Source organism: Mandrillus leucophaeus, unplaced genomic scaffold (assembly GCF_000951045.1).
Source record: "Mandrillus leucophaeus isolate KB7577 unplaced genomic scaffold, Mleu.le_1.0 Scaffold25, whole genome shotgun sequence".
NCBI lineage: Eukaryota > Metazoa > Chordata > Mammalia > Primates > Cercopithecidae > Mandrillus > Mandrillus leucophaeus.
Window position 1 is genome coordinate 6,680,755 of NW_012102587.1, and position 19,897 is coordinate 6,700,651.

At 49.0% G+C, this 19,897-nt stretch overlaps 1 protein-coding gene across 1 annotated transcript in view; it reads right to left on the reverse strand.

Annotated features, from left to right (window-relative positions):
- Window positions 1-2,286: 2,286 nt before the first annotated feature.
- MARCO (macrophage receptor with collagenous structure) overlaps window positions 2,287-19,897 on the reverse strand; it is a 67,044-nt gene continuing 49,433 nt past the window's right edge. The window contains exons 7-17 of the mRNA XM_011983453.1: window positions 19,297-19,341; window positions 18,885-18,992; window positions 15,265-15,363; window positions 15,119-15,154; window positions 14,527-14,625; window positions 14,371-14,433; window positions 6,335-6,379; window positions 5,105-5,203; window positions 4,505-4,549; window positions 3,670-3,846; window positions 2,287-2,558 (exon numbers count right to left, since the gene is read on the reverse strand). Of these exons, the coding sequence (XP_011838843.1) occupies window positions 2,425-2,558; window positions 3,670-3,846; window positions 4,505-4,549; window positions 5,105-5,203; window positions 6,335-6,379; window positions 14,371-14,433; window positions 14,527-14,625; window positions 15,119-15,154; window positions 15,265-15,363; window positions 18,885-18,992; window positions 19,297-19,341 (950 nt within the window). The 3' untranslated portion in view covers window positions 2,287-2,424. The remainder of the gene's footprint in view (window positions 2,559-3,669; window positions 3,847-4,504; window positions 4,550-5,104; window positions 5,204-6,334; window positions 6,380-14,370; window positions 14,434-14,526; window positions 14,626-15,118; window positions 15,155-15,264; window positions 15,364-18,884; window positions 18,993-19,296; window positions 19,342-19,897) is intronic.

The window sequence follows — 19,897 nt, forward strand, 5'->3', positions numbered from 1 at the left end:
TACTATTTATTTTACAGGGAAGGAAACTGGGCCTGGAGAGGCTTGATGCCTTTCTTGTGCAGATGACAGAGCTGTTGTACAGCAGCACCAGGACCCTAATCTGGGCCATCGGAGTCCAGAACTTTTGTTCTCAGCCACACCACTATGATCTGCCCTGTGGGTTGCCCTGCTAGGCGAGGGAGTGGCAGGAGGGCTTGCGCACAGGATTTCTTTTTGAGAGGCCCACCATCTCTGTCCTGCCCAGCCAGTCTGCAGAGAGCTGCAGGCCTCAGCCAGGAAAGGAGCATAGGAGGGAAGACACATTTCAAGTGGACAGTGCAGCCACGTCTCCCGCCACAGAGTCATGTGGAAACCATGCTTCACATTCAGCGGCCCCAGATGACGTCGTAGTGCTGATTTTACCCAGTTGTTCACCAACTACAAAACCAGTGTCCTGATACACGGCAGTCATGTGCATGCGGTAGCCCCTGTGGATCTGAAAGAGAAATCTCTTCAGCTTAGCACAGCCTGAGAGCTTATGGGTGGAGTCACCTGGCAGAGATGCCAGCAGCAGCAACCCTCCTTTCTCTCAATCTTATTGGTGTCAGACAGACCTGAGTTTGAATCCCAGCCTTGCCCTTCCTAGCTGTGTGTCCTCTGTAAACTAATTTTTATCAGTTGCTGCATAACAAGCCACCCACAAACCTAGTGGTGGTAAGCCACAGCCATTTGTGATTTCTCAAGAGTTTGTGGGTTGGTTGGGCAGGTAGTTCTTCCGCTGTGGACTGAACTTGACCAACTCAGCTGGGCTTACTAATGCAGCCGTGGTTAGCTGTGAGCCAGCTGGTGAACAATGGTCTCAGCTAGGGCAACTGGGCCCCCTCCACCTGCTCACTCCCCCGCTAATGGGCTAGCCAGTCTTGTTTTCATAACACAGCTTGGATTCCAAGAGAGAGCAAGCCAGTGCAAGGTCCCTTGAGGCCCAGGCTTGGAACTGCTTCCCAGCACTTTTGCCACTTTCTGTTAGCCAAAGCAAGTCTTTGAGACCAGCCCAGAGTCAAGGTGTGGGAAGCAGACCTTGCTTCTTGGGAAAGGAGCTGCAGTCACATTGTTAGTGCCATGAATATAAGCTGGGCAAAGCACAGCCAGCATACCACATTGCTTCACCACTCTGAAGTTGAGTTTGCTCATTTATAAAATGAGAATAATATTATTTATATTATGTGATACCCTAGTGTAAGGGAAATGGCTGCACTTTAGTCAGGAATAGGCCGAGGCAGCCAGCTGGCGCAGCGTGACTCAGTGGGTTTGGAGTGCAGGCGCACACGCCAAACATTATGTAACCATGCCACGTGAGGCACATTATGTAACCACTCACACATGCTCATGTGAGGCTCAGAGCCACTGTTGTCTGTAAAAGGTATAACTACCTTGCTGACGCTGTACATATGGCTTGCACTCATGGCTTTCTTGTGCCCATGGCTCACTCATGCCCACAGCTGGCTTGTGTCCAGAGAGAGAGAATAAAACCATATTAAAACTCCTTACGATTCCTCGAGTTGTTCTTCCAGCTACCTGCCACTTGCCCACTGACTCCCCTCGGACCTCAGTCAAAACCTGACACCTGGCGTTCTGTGTTCTTTCAGTAGATGGTTAGTCAGTTGTTGCCACAAGAAGGGACACAGGATAGGCTCAGGAAAACAAAGTCTTTTATACCTACAGGTCCTAGAATGACAGAGTCACTGTATGCCAAGAAGGGGTCACATCCTCCCCACCCTTTAAGGTCCAGTTCAAATTGTGCTTTTTCAGAAAACCTTTTTGATTACTCTCACTCCAGATAACTATTTCCATTCTGTAAATCCCACTTGTGTATGGAAGGGAAGTTCAGTGAGACTCTAAGACTGATTTCAAGCTTACTATGTGGTTTGCAACATGGAGAGTGGGCTTAGCCCAGCAGGCAGGGAGCTGAGAGAGAGCAAGGACCCGGGGGCAGGTGGAGTCAGGGTGGAGCACAGAGCACAGGGCATGAAGAGAGTTCATGTGTGTGCTGGAATGTTACCAGGTCACGGTCAGGGGAGGACAAAAAGGGGGAGAGAGAGCTCACCATGAGAGATGTTATGTCTGAATGACTGAAGAGATGGTCAAGACTAAGGTTGGCCATAAGTGACCTTCACCTTCTGTGTCACCACTTCCACCCTCTCCTTCCCCTGGCTATGGACATGAGAGAATTCAATGAAATGTTGTGGTGCATGGAGTGGGCACATCATTGGGGATGAGAGGTATGAACACACTGACACTCAGCCACAGTCAATGATGTTGAGCTTTATTAACGGCCCCTCTCCGGAGGCTGCTCAGTTGTCCCTAGGGAACTCCTCAGAGATCTTCTGCCTTCCCATGTGTGAGCCCGAGGACACTCAGGAGCAGAGCAGTGAAAGGGTTTCCCGGTCAGATGCTGCACTCCACGCCTGCGTCCTCCTCGTGGCTGCAGTCGTGAGAGCCCCAGTTACTCTTGCTGCAGTTCCACAGGGTACTCTCCGTGCCCCGACACTGAACATTATCCAGCCAGATCTGCCCAGTGCCTTGATAGAGAGAAAGCAAGAGAGAGAGAGAGAGAGAGAGAGAGAGAGAAAGCAAGAAGGGTAGGATTAGAGTCATAGCAAAGCAGCCACATGTGTGCCTGGGAGATTCCATCCGGGATAGACTGCCGAATTTTCTCACAGTCATTCTGGCCCATTCTGGCCCAATGTGCTGATGGCTGGCTTAGCCTACTTTTTTTTTTTTTTTTTTTAACAATGACTCTGCCTCCATTCTATTCTCTACCCTTTGACGAAAGTCTCATGCAAATATTTAATACTTAAACCCCACACTATTTGAAATATCTTCCTGGGGGTTTGGGGGTATCCTAATGTTTAGTCTCCTCCCTGCTAACTCACTCCTACTGTGTCCACCTTTCTCACATGCCTCTGTAATCATGCCATCGCCCTGCTCTAAAGCTAGCATTTGCTTTGGGTTGGAGTAAGGACAGGGAGCACTTGGGGTTGGGAGCAAGCGGGGAAACAGGCCTCATGTCCTGCTGGGGCAGCTTCTATGGCCACAGAAAAGGGCTCTGCCTGGGGACTTAACTCCTTTGCTCAAGGTTTGAACTTTTGGCTGAAAGACATAGGCTGAGTCTACAGCATCTGAAGACATTTTCCCCAAATTTTAGTAAGCCCCTGCTCTGATTTGTTTCCTCTTCCCTTCCCATCTTCTCTTTAAACATGATCACAGCCAAGACTGCTGGTCAATCCAGGATGCTAGTTTGCAGATAGCTGGAGCGAACGTCTGTGTTTGCCTGCCCTGAATCTTCTCTCTGTTCTTCTAGTTCCAGCAACTCATCTGTCCTTTGGAGAGCCATCTCCGGCAAACACCCTCAGCCATGTGGCGTTCTGACTCCAGGGCTGGATGGACATTGACTGAAGCAAGGCCAGCCTTCACTGTCAGCGCTGGAGAAGATAGGTCATCTTTCTGCTGGGGTGGCCAAGCTGGAAGGACGCATACCTGGAGCCCTGTGCTGCAGAGATTTCTGGTTGCTTGGACCAATTCTTTTCTTTTAAGGCAAACCACACTGAGTCACTCGCCAACACCCCACCAGCGAGAGAAAGCCACATCCACACCTCTGAGGAAGAGGCCCTTGGCTGGTGACTCACTTACCAGCTCCCACCTTGTACAGGGCCCTTCCTCTGGAGTAACCCAGCATGCGGCAGAAGACGGTGGCGTCAGAATTGTGCCAGTCATCATCGCAAATGGTCCCCCAGATACCACCGTAGTAAACTTCAGCCCGGCCTCGGTTACTACTGCCAACAATTCTGACGGACACTGCGTTTTCACCTGGGTGAAGAAACACACGTGGGAGAGGTGAGGAAGGCCCCTTGGGGCTTTGGGTAAGTATGGGCTCTTTCTTTTCATTTTGGAGTTCTACAGTTAAGGAAAAGAAATGCCCCTGCTTGACTGTCACCAGAGCCTGGAAGATCCCACTTTACAGCACCCACCCAACCTGGCATGCAGCCTCCGTGCACCTGAGGCCTGCGGGCACAAGGCCAGGGGGGCAGGTGCCCCTGTGGCTGGTTTGCAAATTGCATACACCAGGTCTTGTCACGTGTTGTGGAGAGAAAAAAAAGAAAAGTTGAGAAAAGAGAAGGAAGGAAGGAAAGAATGGAGGGAGAGAAGGAGGGAGAGAGGGAAAGGAAGGAGGGAGGGAGAGGAAAGAAAGAAGGAAAAGGGGAGGAAGGGAGGGAGAGAGAAAAGGAAAGGAGGAAGGCGAAAGGGGGAAGGAAGGGAGAGAAGGAAGGAAGTGAGAGTGGCTGGGGAGGGAAACTGCTAACTGCTGCTGTGTGCCGTGGGCAGGCTCATTCACGGGATTAGACCCTCAACTCTTCCCCAAAATGAGAAATTTATTTGAGAACCGTCTTTTCCCCCAACACACACAATTTTCAGGTACAGAATTGACTTTAAAGCACACATTAAAGAGAATATAAATAGTGATTACCTGTTTCACCTTTTTCTCCCTTTACTCCTCTCTCCCCAGAAGATCCTGTCATGAGGAGAAAACCCACACAGTTTGAAAGAAATCCAGGCAGGATGCCTTTGCCTGCATTTGCAGGAGTGGGGAGCAGGTGGAGGGGTGGGGGTGGTCAGACTCTCCCTGGGTCTCGCCTGTGGCCTGGCATTGTGGGTACAGGACGTCCTGTGGGTGTCAATGATTAAGCAGGAAGAAACGGGCCTGAGCTATAGCAAGAGGGGTTGAAGTTAGATTGGTGAGGGACGCTTGGTCTGGTCAGGGATACGGAGTGGGATGGGCTCATCTCCTTCATGCAAACCGTCTAGGGGTGTTGGGTCATGGGGCATGGCTCAAGTGCACATTCATATCCCTGCCTCGGATTCTAGAGCTGCGCCTAATCCACTGCTGTGTGCTCCACGCCTAGGACAACCCCCAGGCAAGACTTGCCAATTAAGGAAATAAACCTCTACCCTCCTGGGTTCTGAAAACCCCCAAAACTCTTAAAACAGGGCGTTTCCTGTTTTCAGGTACAGAACTGGCTGTAAAGCATAGTCCTAAGAACCAAGGAATCAGATACAGAGGCCTTACCTTTCACTCCCTGGTCTCCCTTCTGGCCAGCTTGTCCAGGGGCTCCCTTGGAGCCTGCCAGCCCCGGGCTCCCCTGTTCTCCCTTCACACCTGCAGGGCCTGGAAGGAGAGACAGTGCCCTGGTCAGGTATCCTGCTTTGCCTTCCCAAGAGAGACCCAAGGGCCTTGCTGTTTAACAAAAGAGTTATTCTTAACTGCCAGACCGCCCCCATGGCTGGGCTATCTGAACGTTCAGCCTGTCTTTGGTCCATATGGGGGCTGCACTGGTCTCTCAACTCTTAGGTAAACGCTGTCGAGAACAGGCAGGCTAAAATAGCTGGTGGTATTCCACAGATTGTTGGTCCTTCTGGAATTACATAGTTACGTGGAAGTTCTAGCCATGCTGGGAGAATTTGCTAGAATGTTTCTAAGCCTCGACGTCTCCTTTAGTGAATTGAAATAGTAACAGAGGCCGGGTACAGTGGCTTACTCCTGTAATCCCATGCTTTGGGAGGCCAAGGTGGGAGGATGACTTGAGGTGGGGAGGCCAAGGCTGCAGTGAGCTATCCTGGCACCACTGCACTCGGGACTGGGTGACACAGAGACTTTGTCTCTAAAAAAACTGAAAAAACAAAACAAAACACAACACAAAATGGTAATAGAATATCTAGCTTAGGAGGAAGAAAAGTTGCTCAAGAAAGGTGTCTGAAAAATTTCACTTTTGCACTCACAGGGGCAGGGCTGTCGAGAGGCCTAGAAACATCCTGCAGCTGGTGCCGGCTCAGGACCCAACTGAAGCACAGGCTCTGGAGGTGAGGATAAGAATAAGAAAGCCCAGCGACAGGCAGTGGGAGGCAGACAGGAGAGGCTTGGGGGCCAAGGAGAAGAGGCAAGTGGGCCACAGCTGAGGCGGGGAAGCAGCAGCCGTGGATGGAGCAGAAGGGGCACATCTCCATGGCGGTTATACAGCCTGGAGCCTCCGCCTGCACCCCTAGCTCTCCTGACATTTTCCCCCTTTGCCATCCTCAGCCCCTGCCCCACAAGCTACACCCCTCAGGATGCTGAGTTCCTGTTATTCCCAGGTTTTGCAGTGGAGAAATCTGAGACTTGAGTGACAGAGCCCTGGAGTCTTAACCTCCACTTTAGAAGAAGGTCACAGCTGTGTGTTCAAAGTCAACAAGACCTGCCCTCTGAGTGGGCAGGCCTTCCCCGTCATCACCCCGAGGGATGAAAATGCAGTCAGCCCTTTACCTGGAACTCCTGGTTCTCCTTTTCTTCCTTGCTGTCCTTGAAGTCCTAAGATCAAAACAAAAAAAGGGGGGGAGGAGATAATAAAACTTAGATATTAGACATTTTTAATCTTAGACAACCTCTATCTTTTGTCTGATTAATGCAGATGGAAAGATACATTGGTTCTCCACGATTGTTTAAAGCCTCTTCAGCAGATCATAAAAAGAGACAGTCTGCAGATGAATGAGAACAGGTGTATTGGGGGTGAAACAGCAAGGTACTGGATGAAAGCCTGGATTAGACAGACCTCAGATGCACCGCTGGCCTTCCCTGCCCACCAGTAACCTGACCTGGCATCTAAATCCAATCCCATTCCCTGCTGTTGCATTTATATTGGAAGAGAATTGGGAGATATCTGGTAAATAAAGTAATTGCCAAAATAAAGTTATTGCCAAAAGACTGTGGAGGGGGCTCAGGGGCCACCAGGAGCTTTGGGGGTCCTCATCTCTAATAGATGCTCTACAAGTATTTATTGGTTTATTTCATTGTAGCCCCCAATGGCTAAAGATTCACGTGGCTAAAGGGTCTAATGTCCAGAAAATGGAAAAATAATAACCACAATCATTGGTGATTATCCTATTGTAGTTAATGTTAAAGTTGCCCCATTCTTCCTTCTTTCTGTCCATTCATCCTTCTTTTTCAGTAAAGTTTCATGGAAGACCCACTGTCCCCAGCGCCCTGCTGGGTCAGTGTGAGATAATAATTTGTTCATTTAGCAAGATCATGTCCTCTTGATTCTAAGTGCCAATATTTATTTTATTTCAGAGAAATAGGACTCCTCAAAGCAGTTACACAAACTTGGGAAAATGCAAGCTCATTATTGACTATCAATAACAGTTACTAGAGGGTAACAAGGGGAACACCAACAGTGAGTCATAAGTATCTGTGCCCCTGGCCAAGCACGGAGCTCAGTCAACCTCCTTGCAGTTGCCTTGGGGAAGTTTCTGCCTGCCCTGCCCCACCTCTCATTTCAATCCCTGGATTTTCCAAGCACCTGCAGTGTGCTGGTTAGTGGAGGGAGAGGCAAGGGGCTGGCAAGACTCTTCAGGGCCCCTTCTTGGAATAATGAGCAAGAGCAGTTGTGAATATCCCTGAAATCCAGGGGCATTTCAGATCCCACCCCCAGGCTTGGCACTGCCTGGGGAGGAGGGCAGGAGAGCCAAGGGGCTGGCAGCTGCCGCTGCAGACCCAGGCAACAAGAGAAGCAGGAAGCACCAGAAGATTCTGAGAGGGCATGTACTTCTGTTCCTCATGTTAGGGAAAGGGACAGAACTGAGGCTGGGATAGGTTTTTGTAAGAGTTAGAGGTGCTTAGAGGTCAGCCCCTGGCAGACAGGCCCTAGCTTACACCGGGCCATTTGTGTACACACCTGTCCCTCTGAATAGAATGCCTCACCCCTTTGGTTCACCTGGGGAACTCACATTTAGCTTGTAAACTCTGCAAAGATGATATCAGATGTCACCACCTGTGAAGCCTTCCCTCTCTCGCCCAAGACATGATATCCTTTCTCCCAAGGTATTAAAGCAAAGTGGTTCCACAGTCTGACAGCCTGGGCTTGAGTCCACTTCTGTCTTATACTGACTTTGTGACCTTGAACCAGGTGTCCCTGCTCTGAGCCTCAGTCTCCTTCTCTGAGTCTCCTTGTTGCCTCCTGAGGCAGTTGTGAGGCTGAAATGAAATTGTGTGTGTCAAGTGCTGAGCCTGGTGCCTGGCCAGTGCTGAATAAATGATGTCACAGGACCCTGTGGATCCTGTGTCCCCTCCAGGTGGGGGAGGACCTCAGGTAGCGAGGTTGAGTCCACACATGAGCACCAGGATTGCTGCACAGGTAGCACCCAGCAAATGTCTGCTATTGACCTGAAGGGCTGAGCTGAGATTGTCCAGGAGAAGCGACAGATGTTTCTCTTCTGCTTACCTGCATCTGAACAGCATATGTCAAGATGGGTTAGGAGAAAGATCACATTCTATATGTCTATGATGGTGATGAAGTAGGAAACAGTCCACATCACAGTGTCTTGGGGTCCCTGAACCCTGTCTCTAGGGACATGCTCTTAAGGTAGAGATTTCTGCAACATGGCACCCTCTGGGATGCAGATAGAAGGGGCCGAGAGTCTGGACGTGGACTGTTTCCTACTTCATCACCATCACAGACATATAGAATGTGATCTTTCTCCCTACCAGTCTTGACATACGCTGTTCACATGCGGGTAAGCAGAAGGGGCCTCAAAACACTGTGACCTCCCTTTATTGTGACCACCCAAAGAGATGCACCCCTCCAACTGTCCTCTAAAGCACTGAACAGTAAACGCCCTCTAAAGACAGGAATCATAGGAAAGCCCCTGTTCACCAGGTTCGTGGCCCCAAGCCTGACCCTCCCTCTTTGCTTCCCATACTCTCCCTTCCTAGCTCCTCACCTCCAGGGGACTCAGCATTTTCTGCTGCCTGCATTGTGCCAGGCACTGTGCCAGGGGCTTTACATACATTGCCTTGTTTGATCTTTCTGCCACCCTCCAAAGCAGTGTGATTTCCCTCCTTTACAGAGGAGAAAGTACACCCTCAGAGATGCTAGGTGAGTTATCCAAGGTCACATAGGAGTGAATGGGGAAGTCGGGGCTATCACCCAGGCCCAGCCTCCCACTGTTCCCTGAAGGCACCTTTGTTCCACTAGTACTAGGCTCACTCCTCTCCGGAGTTTCACTTGGTCTATGCACTTGGTTCCCAAGACACCTCCAGCCTTCCTGCAACCATTTTCCCCCTAAAAGAGGAGTAGTCAAACTAGAGTATACATCAGAATCATCTGGGTGCATCTTGTTAGTAAACAACTTGCTAGGGCCCACCCAGAGTCACTGACCCAGTGGGGCTGGAGTGGGAATCCAAGAATCCACATTACTAACAGGTTCCCAGGTGATGCTAATGCTGCAAGTCTCAGGACCACATTTTGAGTAGCACTGCCCTAAACAACTCTCATTCATTCTTGAGGAACCAGGTCACAGCCCACCTCCTATGAGCAGCCTTCCTTGTCTCTACAGGAACTTACAGCCCCTCTGGCGTCTGAACCCTCCCAGACCCACAGTTCATATGGCAGAGGTTGGACCTTGATGAAATGTCTTCTGATATGTGTTTAATGGGTATTGGAAATTAGCATTGAGGTTTGTGTGATTTCTCTCCAAGCCTCACTGGACTCTAAGAGAACACTGGCTGAGTGGTTGTTCGTGGACTAATTGATGGAGGAACTAGTAATTACTTCACTATAAATCAAGGCAGCAGCCTGATAGGATCAGCTCCTGCAGAGTAGAGGGAGAAATGGCCAAAAAATAGGTTCCAGAGCTGCTTGTTGTAAAACTACACTGGAGAACAAATAAATGCTGAATTTTTCTTCTTAACCATAAGTAAGCTGGCTTTCCCCAAGTATCACAAGCTTATCAAGCTGAGAGGGCTCCAAATATTTACTTGCAAAGTATTTTTACAGAAAAAATTTTCCCCCAAGAAACATGTGTTACGTTAGAAAACACATGCCTTCCAGTTGTTTAGTGTTGAGCTGGTGTTCTGACTAAAGTCTTCAACTGTTCCTGCTCCCAGGGAAGCTGCCTATTTCAAACCTAGAATGCTGTGAAACTGTCAGGGACCTGGTGTTTTTCTACACTGCTTGCACGCCACAGAAAAGGAAACAGGATCAGCAAAGTCAAGTAGCTGAGCCTGTGGTCACCCAGCAGTCAGGGGTAAGTTCAAGTTGAGGCTCAGGTCTCCTGATTCTCAGTGAAATGGAGAAATTTCCAACACATTAAAATAACTTCCTTCCTTCTTCCCTCCCTCCCTCCCTCCTCTCTCTCTTTCTTTCTTTCTTTCTTTCTTTCTTTCTTTCTTTCTTTCTTTCTTTCTTTCTTTCTTTCTTTCTTTCTTTCTTTCTTTCTTTCCTCTCCTTTCTTTTTCTGACAGGGTCTCACTCTGTTGCTCAGGCTGGAGTGCAGTGGTGCAATTATAGCTCATTGCAGTCTCAAATTCTTTGGCTCAAGTGATCCTCCTCCTCCTCCTTCAGCCTCCTAAGTAACTGAGACTACAAGTACATGCTACCATGCCCAGCTAATTTTTTTTTGTATTTTGTAGAAAGGGGGCCATTGCTGTCTTACCCAGGCTGGGGAAACTTTCCTAAATACCATACCAACTTGGAGGCTAGGTGCTACCTGGCAAATTGAGGATTGAGTGAATAACTGACAAATTGGCCTTGTGGTAAGAAGTGAGATGAAGGATAAGGGACTCAAAATTGGGGTATATGTAGACTTCTGCAGAGCTCTCTAAGAAACTTAGAGAAAAATGAGGAAGAGTTTTATAAATGACAATTTAGTGATTTGACTTAGTAGAATTTAATAAATTATTGGACTATCTCAGTACTTAGATATGAGGAATGGAATTAACTGAGAAATTATACCTTCTAATACAGATGAGAAACATCTTCAAATACAGATGAGAAAATGGATTTTGTGTTATTTGCACTTCGGTTTTGCCCGAAGAGGAAAATAAAAGGGCATGGAAAATTCACACTGTTATAGTTTAGACATAAAGGCCATTGAGATAAAGAATTTCCAATCAGATTGATGTTTTGGAATTTAAATGTTTTGGCTGCTTCTAATGTTATTTCATGAGGTAGAAACAGTAAAAAGAGAAATGTCATGATTACAAGCTGAAATGGAGTCCTTCCTTATTTCTAAACAAATATTATATCAAAATAGCTAAGGCATGTAGAGCTAAAATTGGATTATTATTCTGCAATCTTTGAAAGTGAAAATGTTAGAAATACTAAGTGATGGAGACTGGACAGGGTCTGTTTCTAGCAGGTAAAAAAAGTGACCCTGAGAGAAGGTTCTGCATGCCTTGCTTGATAAAATGTGGAGGTTTTCTTCCCCCCAGAATGGAAGGAATTTCCCCTTTGTCTTATTTAATATGAGCTGGCTCCTCTCTCTCAAGAGGGGCAAACAAGAGGAAGCATTTCACCTGAATAGGGTAGAGTGTGGTCAGTGGCTGTGGGGGAGGTAGAAAGGCTTGGTGACCAAGCCAGGATTTACCCATTTATGGAGGAGTGGAAGGTGTGGCTGGGGTGGGGACAGGGTGAAGGTAACTGATTTCTCTCAAATCATACACTCTACATTCTTCCATAAAACCGAATCTGGAAAAGCACAACTCTGGAATCAGACTTTGGGATTCACTTCTGAATTCAGTTCATGCTCCCTGTGATACTGTGAGCAAAGGTTTACTCTCTCTGAGACTTTGCGTCCTCGGTTGTAAAGGAGAATGGTAAGTTCAGTGTGATCATAGGGGTCAAGACCCAGGCACAGTGCCTGGCCCAGAGGCACTGATAACAATGAACAGACCACTCATCTTTTAAAAATAATTAATGCGCAGTAATGAAACCTAGCTGTCACCTAGGTCAAGTCAATATACTGTAATTTTTCTGTTTTCATTTAAAGTGGCTAGATATTCTCTTGAGAGATTAATGATTTTATTTACAAAATGGGAAATACGTCAGTTTGGAAACCTGGCTTGATATATCAAAACTGGCCAAGCACTGCAGTGGCTTTAGTTTGGGGAATACCGACATCCTGACATTGACAAGTATACACTGTCCTCCATGATGGGGAGATCGGGCTTCCACTCTCCGCCTGCCCCTCCTTCTCCCACTTCAGAAGTTGTCAAATGTAATCTTTCCAGAAGTTTATTAGCCTATGACTCCAGGATGATCTACAGACCCAGCCAGATTAGTCAGATTATGGTCCTATTGGAATTCCCCTCTGAGATGTGCATGTGGACTGTCAGCTACTTAGTCAAGGCAAACATTTGGACTTCGGTGGGCAACCTGCACAGTTTTAGATAAACGGGAATTATCACAAGCCCCAACTTGAAATGCAATTCCTCATGTTTATTTGGTCAGCCAGGGGTAACCCCTAGAATTTGCTGGCTGGTATTCACTACTAGGCCTAATTATTGGAGAACGCCATAAGAGTGCTCAACAGATATACAAGGTCTCAATGATGATGAAATTAAAACGATCCCCAAGCTATGGGCCAAAAGTCTTTTGCTAAAATGGGTGTGGGGTCCTGGGTACATAACTAAGAACTGTGATAGGGCCTGAGAGCTTCATGTTTCCTCCCAGGAATGGAACAAGCTGTTACCTTCTGCTCCGATCTTTTCTGAACTGGGATGAAGGGAGGAGGTGTCACTCATCAGCACGCCCTGATGGTGGGGCTGGAGAGGAAGACCTCATGATAGACTGTACTAATAAGACCCCAAGCTTTGTCTTGTATGGGCTTAGATTTGAACCTGGCTGTGTCTCTTAATGGCTGTTTGACTGTAAAGTTGCGCTACGGAGAGTGCTTGTCCCACTGGTGTCAAGAAGATGCTCATTAGCAGGACTGCTTTTGTTCTGCAAATCCTCCCAAGATGCAAAGGGCGGGGCAGGATTCCCTACCCTCAGACTGTGGGAGACCCAGGCTTGGGGCTCGGAGAGTGAGCACAGTGCTCCTGTGGGCAAAATCATGTTTTACCTCCAATACTCTTGGTTAGTCAAGAAACATTAGTCTAGCAGTCGGGGCGGGGACAGAGGGTGGCTACCATTTACAACCGAGAGATTAAAGCAATCATCTCCATGAAACCACACAGAAGGTTCAGGGGCAAGAGAGCATCAGGTCTATAGTCAGACAGATTCTGAGACTGGGGACCAGTGAAGATGGAATTATAAGATCAGAATGGACAGTGAACAAGCCAGGAACGTCTGACGACCATATCCAGATGGAACCTTTCCCATGGTGAGACCTTGCTGGTGGCCTTCAGGTGGCATCCACATGGGATCAGGTAGCAGGGATCCTCCCATACCAACACATCATCCATGAAAAACACAACTGCTGTGGGGCTGGACAGATTACAGGGACAGAAAGGGTGTAAAAGCTGCCCTTGCCATGGCTCCCGACAGCTTTCAAAAAAAACCCAAAAGTTCAGACCCAGGGTCCAAGGTTTGCCGGGAGGTGGTGATGAATGAATCAATCAATCGATTAGAACTGTGGAGGACCAGGTCCCAGTGTGGGTCTCTAGCACAGCGTGGGGGGTGAGGGCATCCAGGTTGTCCGACACAAGCATGACCTTCTTCTCGGGCAGAGGACAGGGGTGGAGGCAGACTGTCTACAGATGTCCTTGGCAGACATGCAGCTTTACATCATAACCCTGCCTTCCCCATAGCCCCTCCTGCCTGCTCCTGGCTTTCCAATGTATGCAACAGTTCTCCATAGAAATACCCAATCAGAGCGTGCCCACACCATCAGGCAACAGTCTCTCTGTTCACTGCAATACCCTGCATGTCTGAGGGCAGAAAGGCAAGAATTGGTCTTATGCATTGTGATAGTAGTCTGGACTTTCTAGACCAAGTGAGCACACTGCGACTGGACCAAACTGGCTTATAAAGTAGACTATATTGGTACAATGGTTTACGACCTAGACTAAATGGACATGATGGTATACAACCTAGATTGGGTTGGCATTATGGTATAAACTCATCTTTGTGAGTTTGGCTAGTGTGGGTCAGTGCTCCCAGGCTGCTCCCTTAGGAAAATGTGGAAGAAGAGTTTTCTGGATCCTCCAGCCTGAATCCAGACTCCTGGACCCCCTCCTGGGGGTCCCAATGAAGGGTCAGCAGGAGACAGCAGAAACATACAGCTGGGAGGCAGACCAGGGAGATGGTATGAGCAAGGTGCTTTGCTCTCCTCCCTGATGCAGGAGGTTTGGTCATGGCATTCAAGGCCTTTCATGAGCCATGAGAAGAGAAAGAACAGCCCTAGGCCGTTGGGCTTAAGTGATCCTGGCAGGGGCAACTGCCCTCCATAACCAGGAACCTCAGAGGCCAAGGCGCAGAAGATCCTCTGCCTCCTCCGTGGGCCTAACAGGAGGCGGTTTTTCTCCCTATCCATCCTGCCACCCAGCAAGCCCACCTACTCACCCACCGCACCCTCTGTTACCTGTGTCCCCTTTGCTTCCTTTCAGGCCCGCAGCTCCTGGACTCCCGGGGCTCCCTGGAAGTCCTGGACAACAGACACCACAGAGGGCATAAGGGCTGGACTAGGCAGGTTTTCACACATCACTCTCTGTGCTCGCCACGGGACCCAGGATCTCACCTGTTAGCCCACGGGAGCCAGCACTGCCAGGCTCGCCCTTGGTACCTGGCTGTCCCACTGCACCAGGAGGGCCTGGAACACCCTGCAGTCCAGGTTGTCCTGAAAGGAAAGTAGTGACTGCCAGGCTGTGGTGGTTGGCAGAGGGCCCGGCTGCCCCAACCCCTGGTGCTTCTGTTCTCAGCACTGAGACATGTACCTCTTAATACCTTAAAGTCCTCTTGGCAGATTTAACAACTCTCTTTAGAAGCCATGAGCTAGCCCTCTTAGTAGTAGGAAAATGATTCTCAGCAACTTACTAATCTTTTCCATCTGCAGGGTTTGGGACTTACGGACTTACTAGGATCTCTGGGTGTGACTGTCTAACTTCTTGCCATGGGTGGCAAAGTGGGGTGAAGTTTAGAAAGAAACATCAGTGAAGCCTGCCTCCCGCTGGCTGCTCTGTTCCTGTTAGTCAGGGCCAGGTTTTAAAGAAACCCCAGGTGCTCTGGGTGAACACTACAATGAAGCAAAAGATGGTGGAGTCAGGTCCCCAACTTCACTCTGCCAGGAACAGTGGTAGCTGGGATGACGCCAAGATTCTTGTAGTTCTTACCTGGATCTCCTTTAGCTCCAGGAAAACCAGCCAAACCTAAGATGAAAAAGAACTTTTAGGAATTTTTTTTCCCTTTGGCTCAACCAGCCAGAAAAAAAAAAAAGAAATACCTAGAGGTCAATGGATGTGACCACGCGCTCTCTTACCTGGTGGGCCTGGCCTCCCTGAGTCACCTTTACTCCCCTGGGCTCCAGGAGGCCCCATGACCCCTGCATCTCCTTTCATGCCCTTGTCCCCTTTGCTTCCTGAAAAACCAAAAAGTCTCAGTCAGGTGTGGGAGGAACGCCAGTCAGGCCACCATGTCCTCCTCTGACACTTCCCATTCCACTGAAATCCCAAATCCTAAACTCCCTGGGCTCCTACTTGGTGCCCACGAGTGGAAGATATGACCCGCTGCCCTCAAGGAGTGGACCACTCTGCCCCAGAGACAAGAAAGAAACTCATGAAAATTTGGTGAGGTGACCTGGTATGGCTGACAGTCAACAGAAAACCCTGGTCCCCTTGGGAGGGACAATAGCCCAGGCTCAACCAGCACTGTCTGGCTCATTTTCGTGTCTGCATTTTGGCAATTATTTGACTTCACTTCAAAAAATGAAACCTGAGTATTCCAAAAAGCAGATCCCAAATGCTGAGAATAGCAACTTTGAGGCGTCAACAGACAGAAAAACATTGCAACAGCTCATATTCCTGCCAGCACTTCAGACATGGGCTTTCCTGGTACCCAAGATTTCAAATTTTCCACTTATCATCAGAATTCAGAGCTCATCCTAGCCTGTCCCCTTCTGAGTCCTCTGTCGCTCCCTCCTCTCTTGCTGGTGCCTGGTGCATATCAATTGACAGAGGCTCCTCACTGGGGTAGGGCTCTGCGACTTCTTTGGTTTAAGGGTGGACTGCCTGGACCTTGCCAGCCACTCAATGCAGGACACTACTGGTAGGCTGCCGAAGTCCCACCATCAGCTGGGTGTCCGTGCTCACCTCCACTCCCCTGGGGTTGGGGAGAGTGGGGCAAAGGTCTAAAGAGGAACATCTCACTTCAACACAACATTTTAGGCTTTCAAAAAGGCTTATTGGGAGGCAATTTTGTTAAAAGGCATTTATTGCTCCATTCTATGATTTTGATAATTCTGAAGCTGGGGAGGACTCAGGCATGACACCAGCCTTCTCTCCAGTGACTTAGAAAAGGGGGCAGAGAGCTCTGAAGAGGTGAGGAAGAAGGGAGAGCCCTGGGTCTTGGCATTGAGTGCTGTGAGTTCATGAGTTGTGAGGCTCATTAATCAGACCCCTTGAGATGGCTGAATGCTTGAAGGGTGGCTGCTCCTTGAGGAAGACAAAGCAATCCTAAGGAACTTGGTTGTGGCTGAGCCGTCCTATAACAGCTGGAGGGGCAAAAAGCAGAGAAGGCTGTTCTTGGCCATTCAGAGTGTCCACTCTGGAGACGGGGCCAACGGCACCTGTTAGAAAGCACTGAGAACTGTTTCCCTGGAGGAATCTGTTGGTGCCTTTTTTGCTGTGGGCCAGGACCATCAAGTTACAGCATCGCTGGGCCACATGAGGTTTCTTCAGAATGGTCTGGGCCTGCATCTGCATTGCTATAACTTCCACTCCCCAGCAAAGGGGATGGCTTTGGGAAGAGGGCAGTCAGAGGACCACATCAGTCAGAGGACCACACTCTGGCTCTAGCCAAGGAAGCACAGCTGCCTCTGACTTCAAAACTTTCCAACTGCAGCTAAGTAATATGGTGAGGAAAATAAGCTTGTCCCCTGGGACTTCGAGTTGGTGGCTTATCTGTCTACTAGCAGGAAGAGAATAGGTAAAATCTCAGCACCATTGGGGTCAGGTCTCCCTTGGTTTGCATAGCCCAGCTACTGGCAGTGGATTGAGCAAGCCATGGGTAAGAGAGATCTCATGATCTTGGGAAATGAAATTTGGCAAGAAGAGGAGTGGGCTGGAGTCCTGAGTTTCGAAGAACTCAAACTGCTGCCTTTCTCTTCACCGACCACAGCGTTTCCAGGCCTGAGTCTTGGTGTGGATTCTATGCTTGCCTTTGTGACAGGGTGATTGGGAAGCAGCATAACTCAGACTCAGTGGGCAAAGACCTAGCTGTGGTCCCTTCTCTGGGGCTGGCGGGACCACTTTGAGAAAGTATGGGTTTCCCTTTCCCATCTATAGAGAGAACTATGTTGTTCCAGCTTTGGAAGGATCCTCAGAGGTCAACTGCCCAACCATCTTCCTGTGCCAGTATCCCCCATCAGCCCAGCCTAGAAGAATTCTGCAGCCCCTCCTCCCATCCCAGCAGTCAGCTTCCCGCTAAGACCAGTGCCCACCCAGTTCATCAGGGGTCAACCCCAGGTTCTGAATCATTCTTCCTCCCTTGCCTTAGCACAGTTGGTCCTCCTGAAACCTTAGTCCATTGGTCCCTTGGTCCTTATTCTTCTGCTGGGCACCACCTTGGGCAAGACCATTTTCTTTCCCACAAATGCCCTTTGAATATTTTAGGATGGCTGACACATCCCTGCTAAGGGCTGTCATCTTGAGGGCAAGCCTTCCCAGTTTTTTGTAGGGAATTCCCATGTGCCAGGTACAGTGGTACACATCTCATATGTCTTATATTCCTGCAGTAATTCATCCTCATTAAAGGTTTGTATTATTATTAGTCCTCTTTTCTAGGTGAGTAAATTGAGGCTAAGAAAGGTTAAGTCATTTGCCCAAGGTCACACAGTTAGTGAGCCATAGGAGAACCCAGGTCTGTCTGATCTTGAAACTGAAGTCCTTCCCTTTCTACCTTACGGGATAACTACTACTACTGCTACTACTACTACTACCGCTACTACTACTACTATTACTATTACTATTACTATTACTATTACTATTACTGTTACTAGCTGTCATGTATTTGATGCCTATTACTAGTTATCAGATATTTAATGCCTATCGTGTGGCAGACAGTTTGAAAGCATGGTCTCTAACCCTTATTACTGTCTTGTAAAATATGTCTAATTTAATTACTATTTTAATTTAATTACCATTCTTTTCTAAAATGAGAACATTAAAGCTCAGAAGGGTGAAGTATTGCCTTAGTCACACAGGTGACCAGGTGCAGAGGAGGGATGGGAACTAAGCCCACCTGGCCGCACAATCCTCACTCTCTGCCATTCACTGCAGAGCCTCCCCGATGGCTGCAGGAGGCTGAGAGGTGGAGAGCGTGGCATGCTCAGTCAAGTCCAGAGCCTCTAAGCCAGTGTTTCTCCGAGTTTGGTGCCCAGACCTTCAAGGTCAGAACCGTCCAGAGCATTTGAAACAGACTCTCGAGCCCTCCCTGCATTTTAAGCAAGCACCCAAACAGCTCTTATCATATTGGCCCGTGGCTTGAGGAACACTGTTCTAGAGATAGCACCCTCAGTCAGTGGGGGATTCTGGCTGGCTGGGGTCTCCCTCCTGGAATCAACCCTCTTGCCCTTGTCGTCAGTCAGTCTGCCCTGCTTCCCAAGGCCCAGTGCAGGCCCACTCTCCTCATCCCCTCGGCTTCCTCTCTGAGCTCGTAGCACTGCCTGTGCCCCGACTTGCCATAGTCATGCCTGGAATGACATTGTTCTCCCTCTCACATTGCATCTCTTTGCTCACCCGGGAAGAAGAGACCCATCCAGAGATTCCCATAGACAGAGCACTGCCCTGCCCTCAGCACTGAATAGACCTAATGGGACAGAGGTCAGGCCCCAGTTCCCTCAGGCCTTCTGGCAAGCACCAACACCCCCAATACGGCCCTCACCTGGGAGGCCCAGGTCTCCTTTATCTCCCTTAGTTCCAGTTTCCCCTTTTGGGCCAATGAGACCCCCATCGCCTTTGCTGCCCTTCTCTCCTTGGGGTCCTGGGGTGCCTGCAAAGAGAACGGCTGGTGAGGTGGGCTCCCACTATCCTTTTGGGGACAGGCTACTAGAGGCAAAGGGGCAGGAAGCGTTTGGGAGAGAAGGGAATGGGACCCCCAGATTTCTTCTGGGGGATGTGCTAGCTCATTTCTTGGGTGGTCTTGAAGAGGTGTGGCAGGACTCAAGAGAAGAGGACTGTAGGGCGGGCGGTAACCTTCTGGGGCTGGGGTGCGGCTGTGGAGAGAGGTCGGGGGGAACTGCCCCAGTGCCTCAGGGAATGCATCATTTGTCCCTAGCAGAGCAAGCACAAGTTACCAGTGGCTCCTTGCTTCCCTGGAGCACCCTGGGGTCCTTGGAGGCCTGTGAGGAAGGGAAAAAGAGCTCAGTTGCTGTGGTCTGAGAATGTCTAAAATGTCTTTAATCAGCTGACATTCTAGATCCGCTTAGCTGGGAAGGTGCCCAGAAGGAGATCTCTCTCTCTCTCTCTCTCTCTCTCTCTTGCTCTCTCTCTCTCTCTCACACACACACACGATTGCACAAACACAAACAGCAGAGTCCCTGGCAGTTCCAGGCAGTGTTTGCTCTTGCTACGGTTTGAAAGCGTCCCTCAAAAGTTCGTGTATTCGAAGCCTGGTCCTCAATGCAACAGGTCCTAGTGGGAAGGTGTTTGGGTCATAGAGGCAGATCCCTTATGAAGAGATTAATCCCATCTGGCAAGATGGAGTGAGTTCTCACTCTTGTGGGACTACATTAGTTACCAAGAGAGCTAGTTCCATTTCTCCACCACGTTTTGACTCAACACAAGGCCCCAACCAGAAGCTGCCAGAGGGAGCTACCCAATCTTGAACTTCCCAGCCTGCAGAATCATGAGCTTCTATTCTGTGTGAATTACCCAGTCTCAGGTATTCTGTAATAG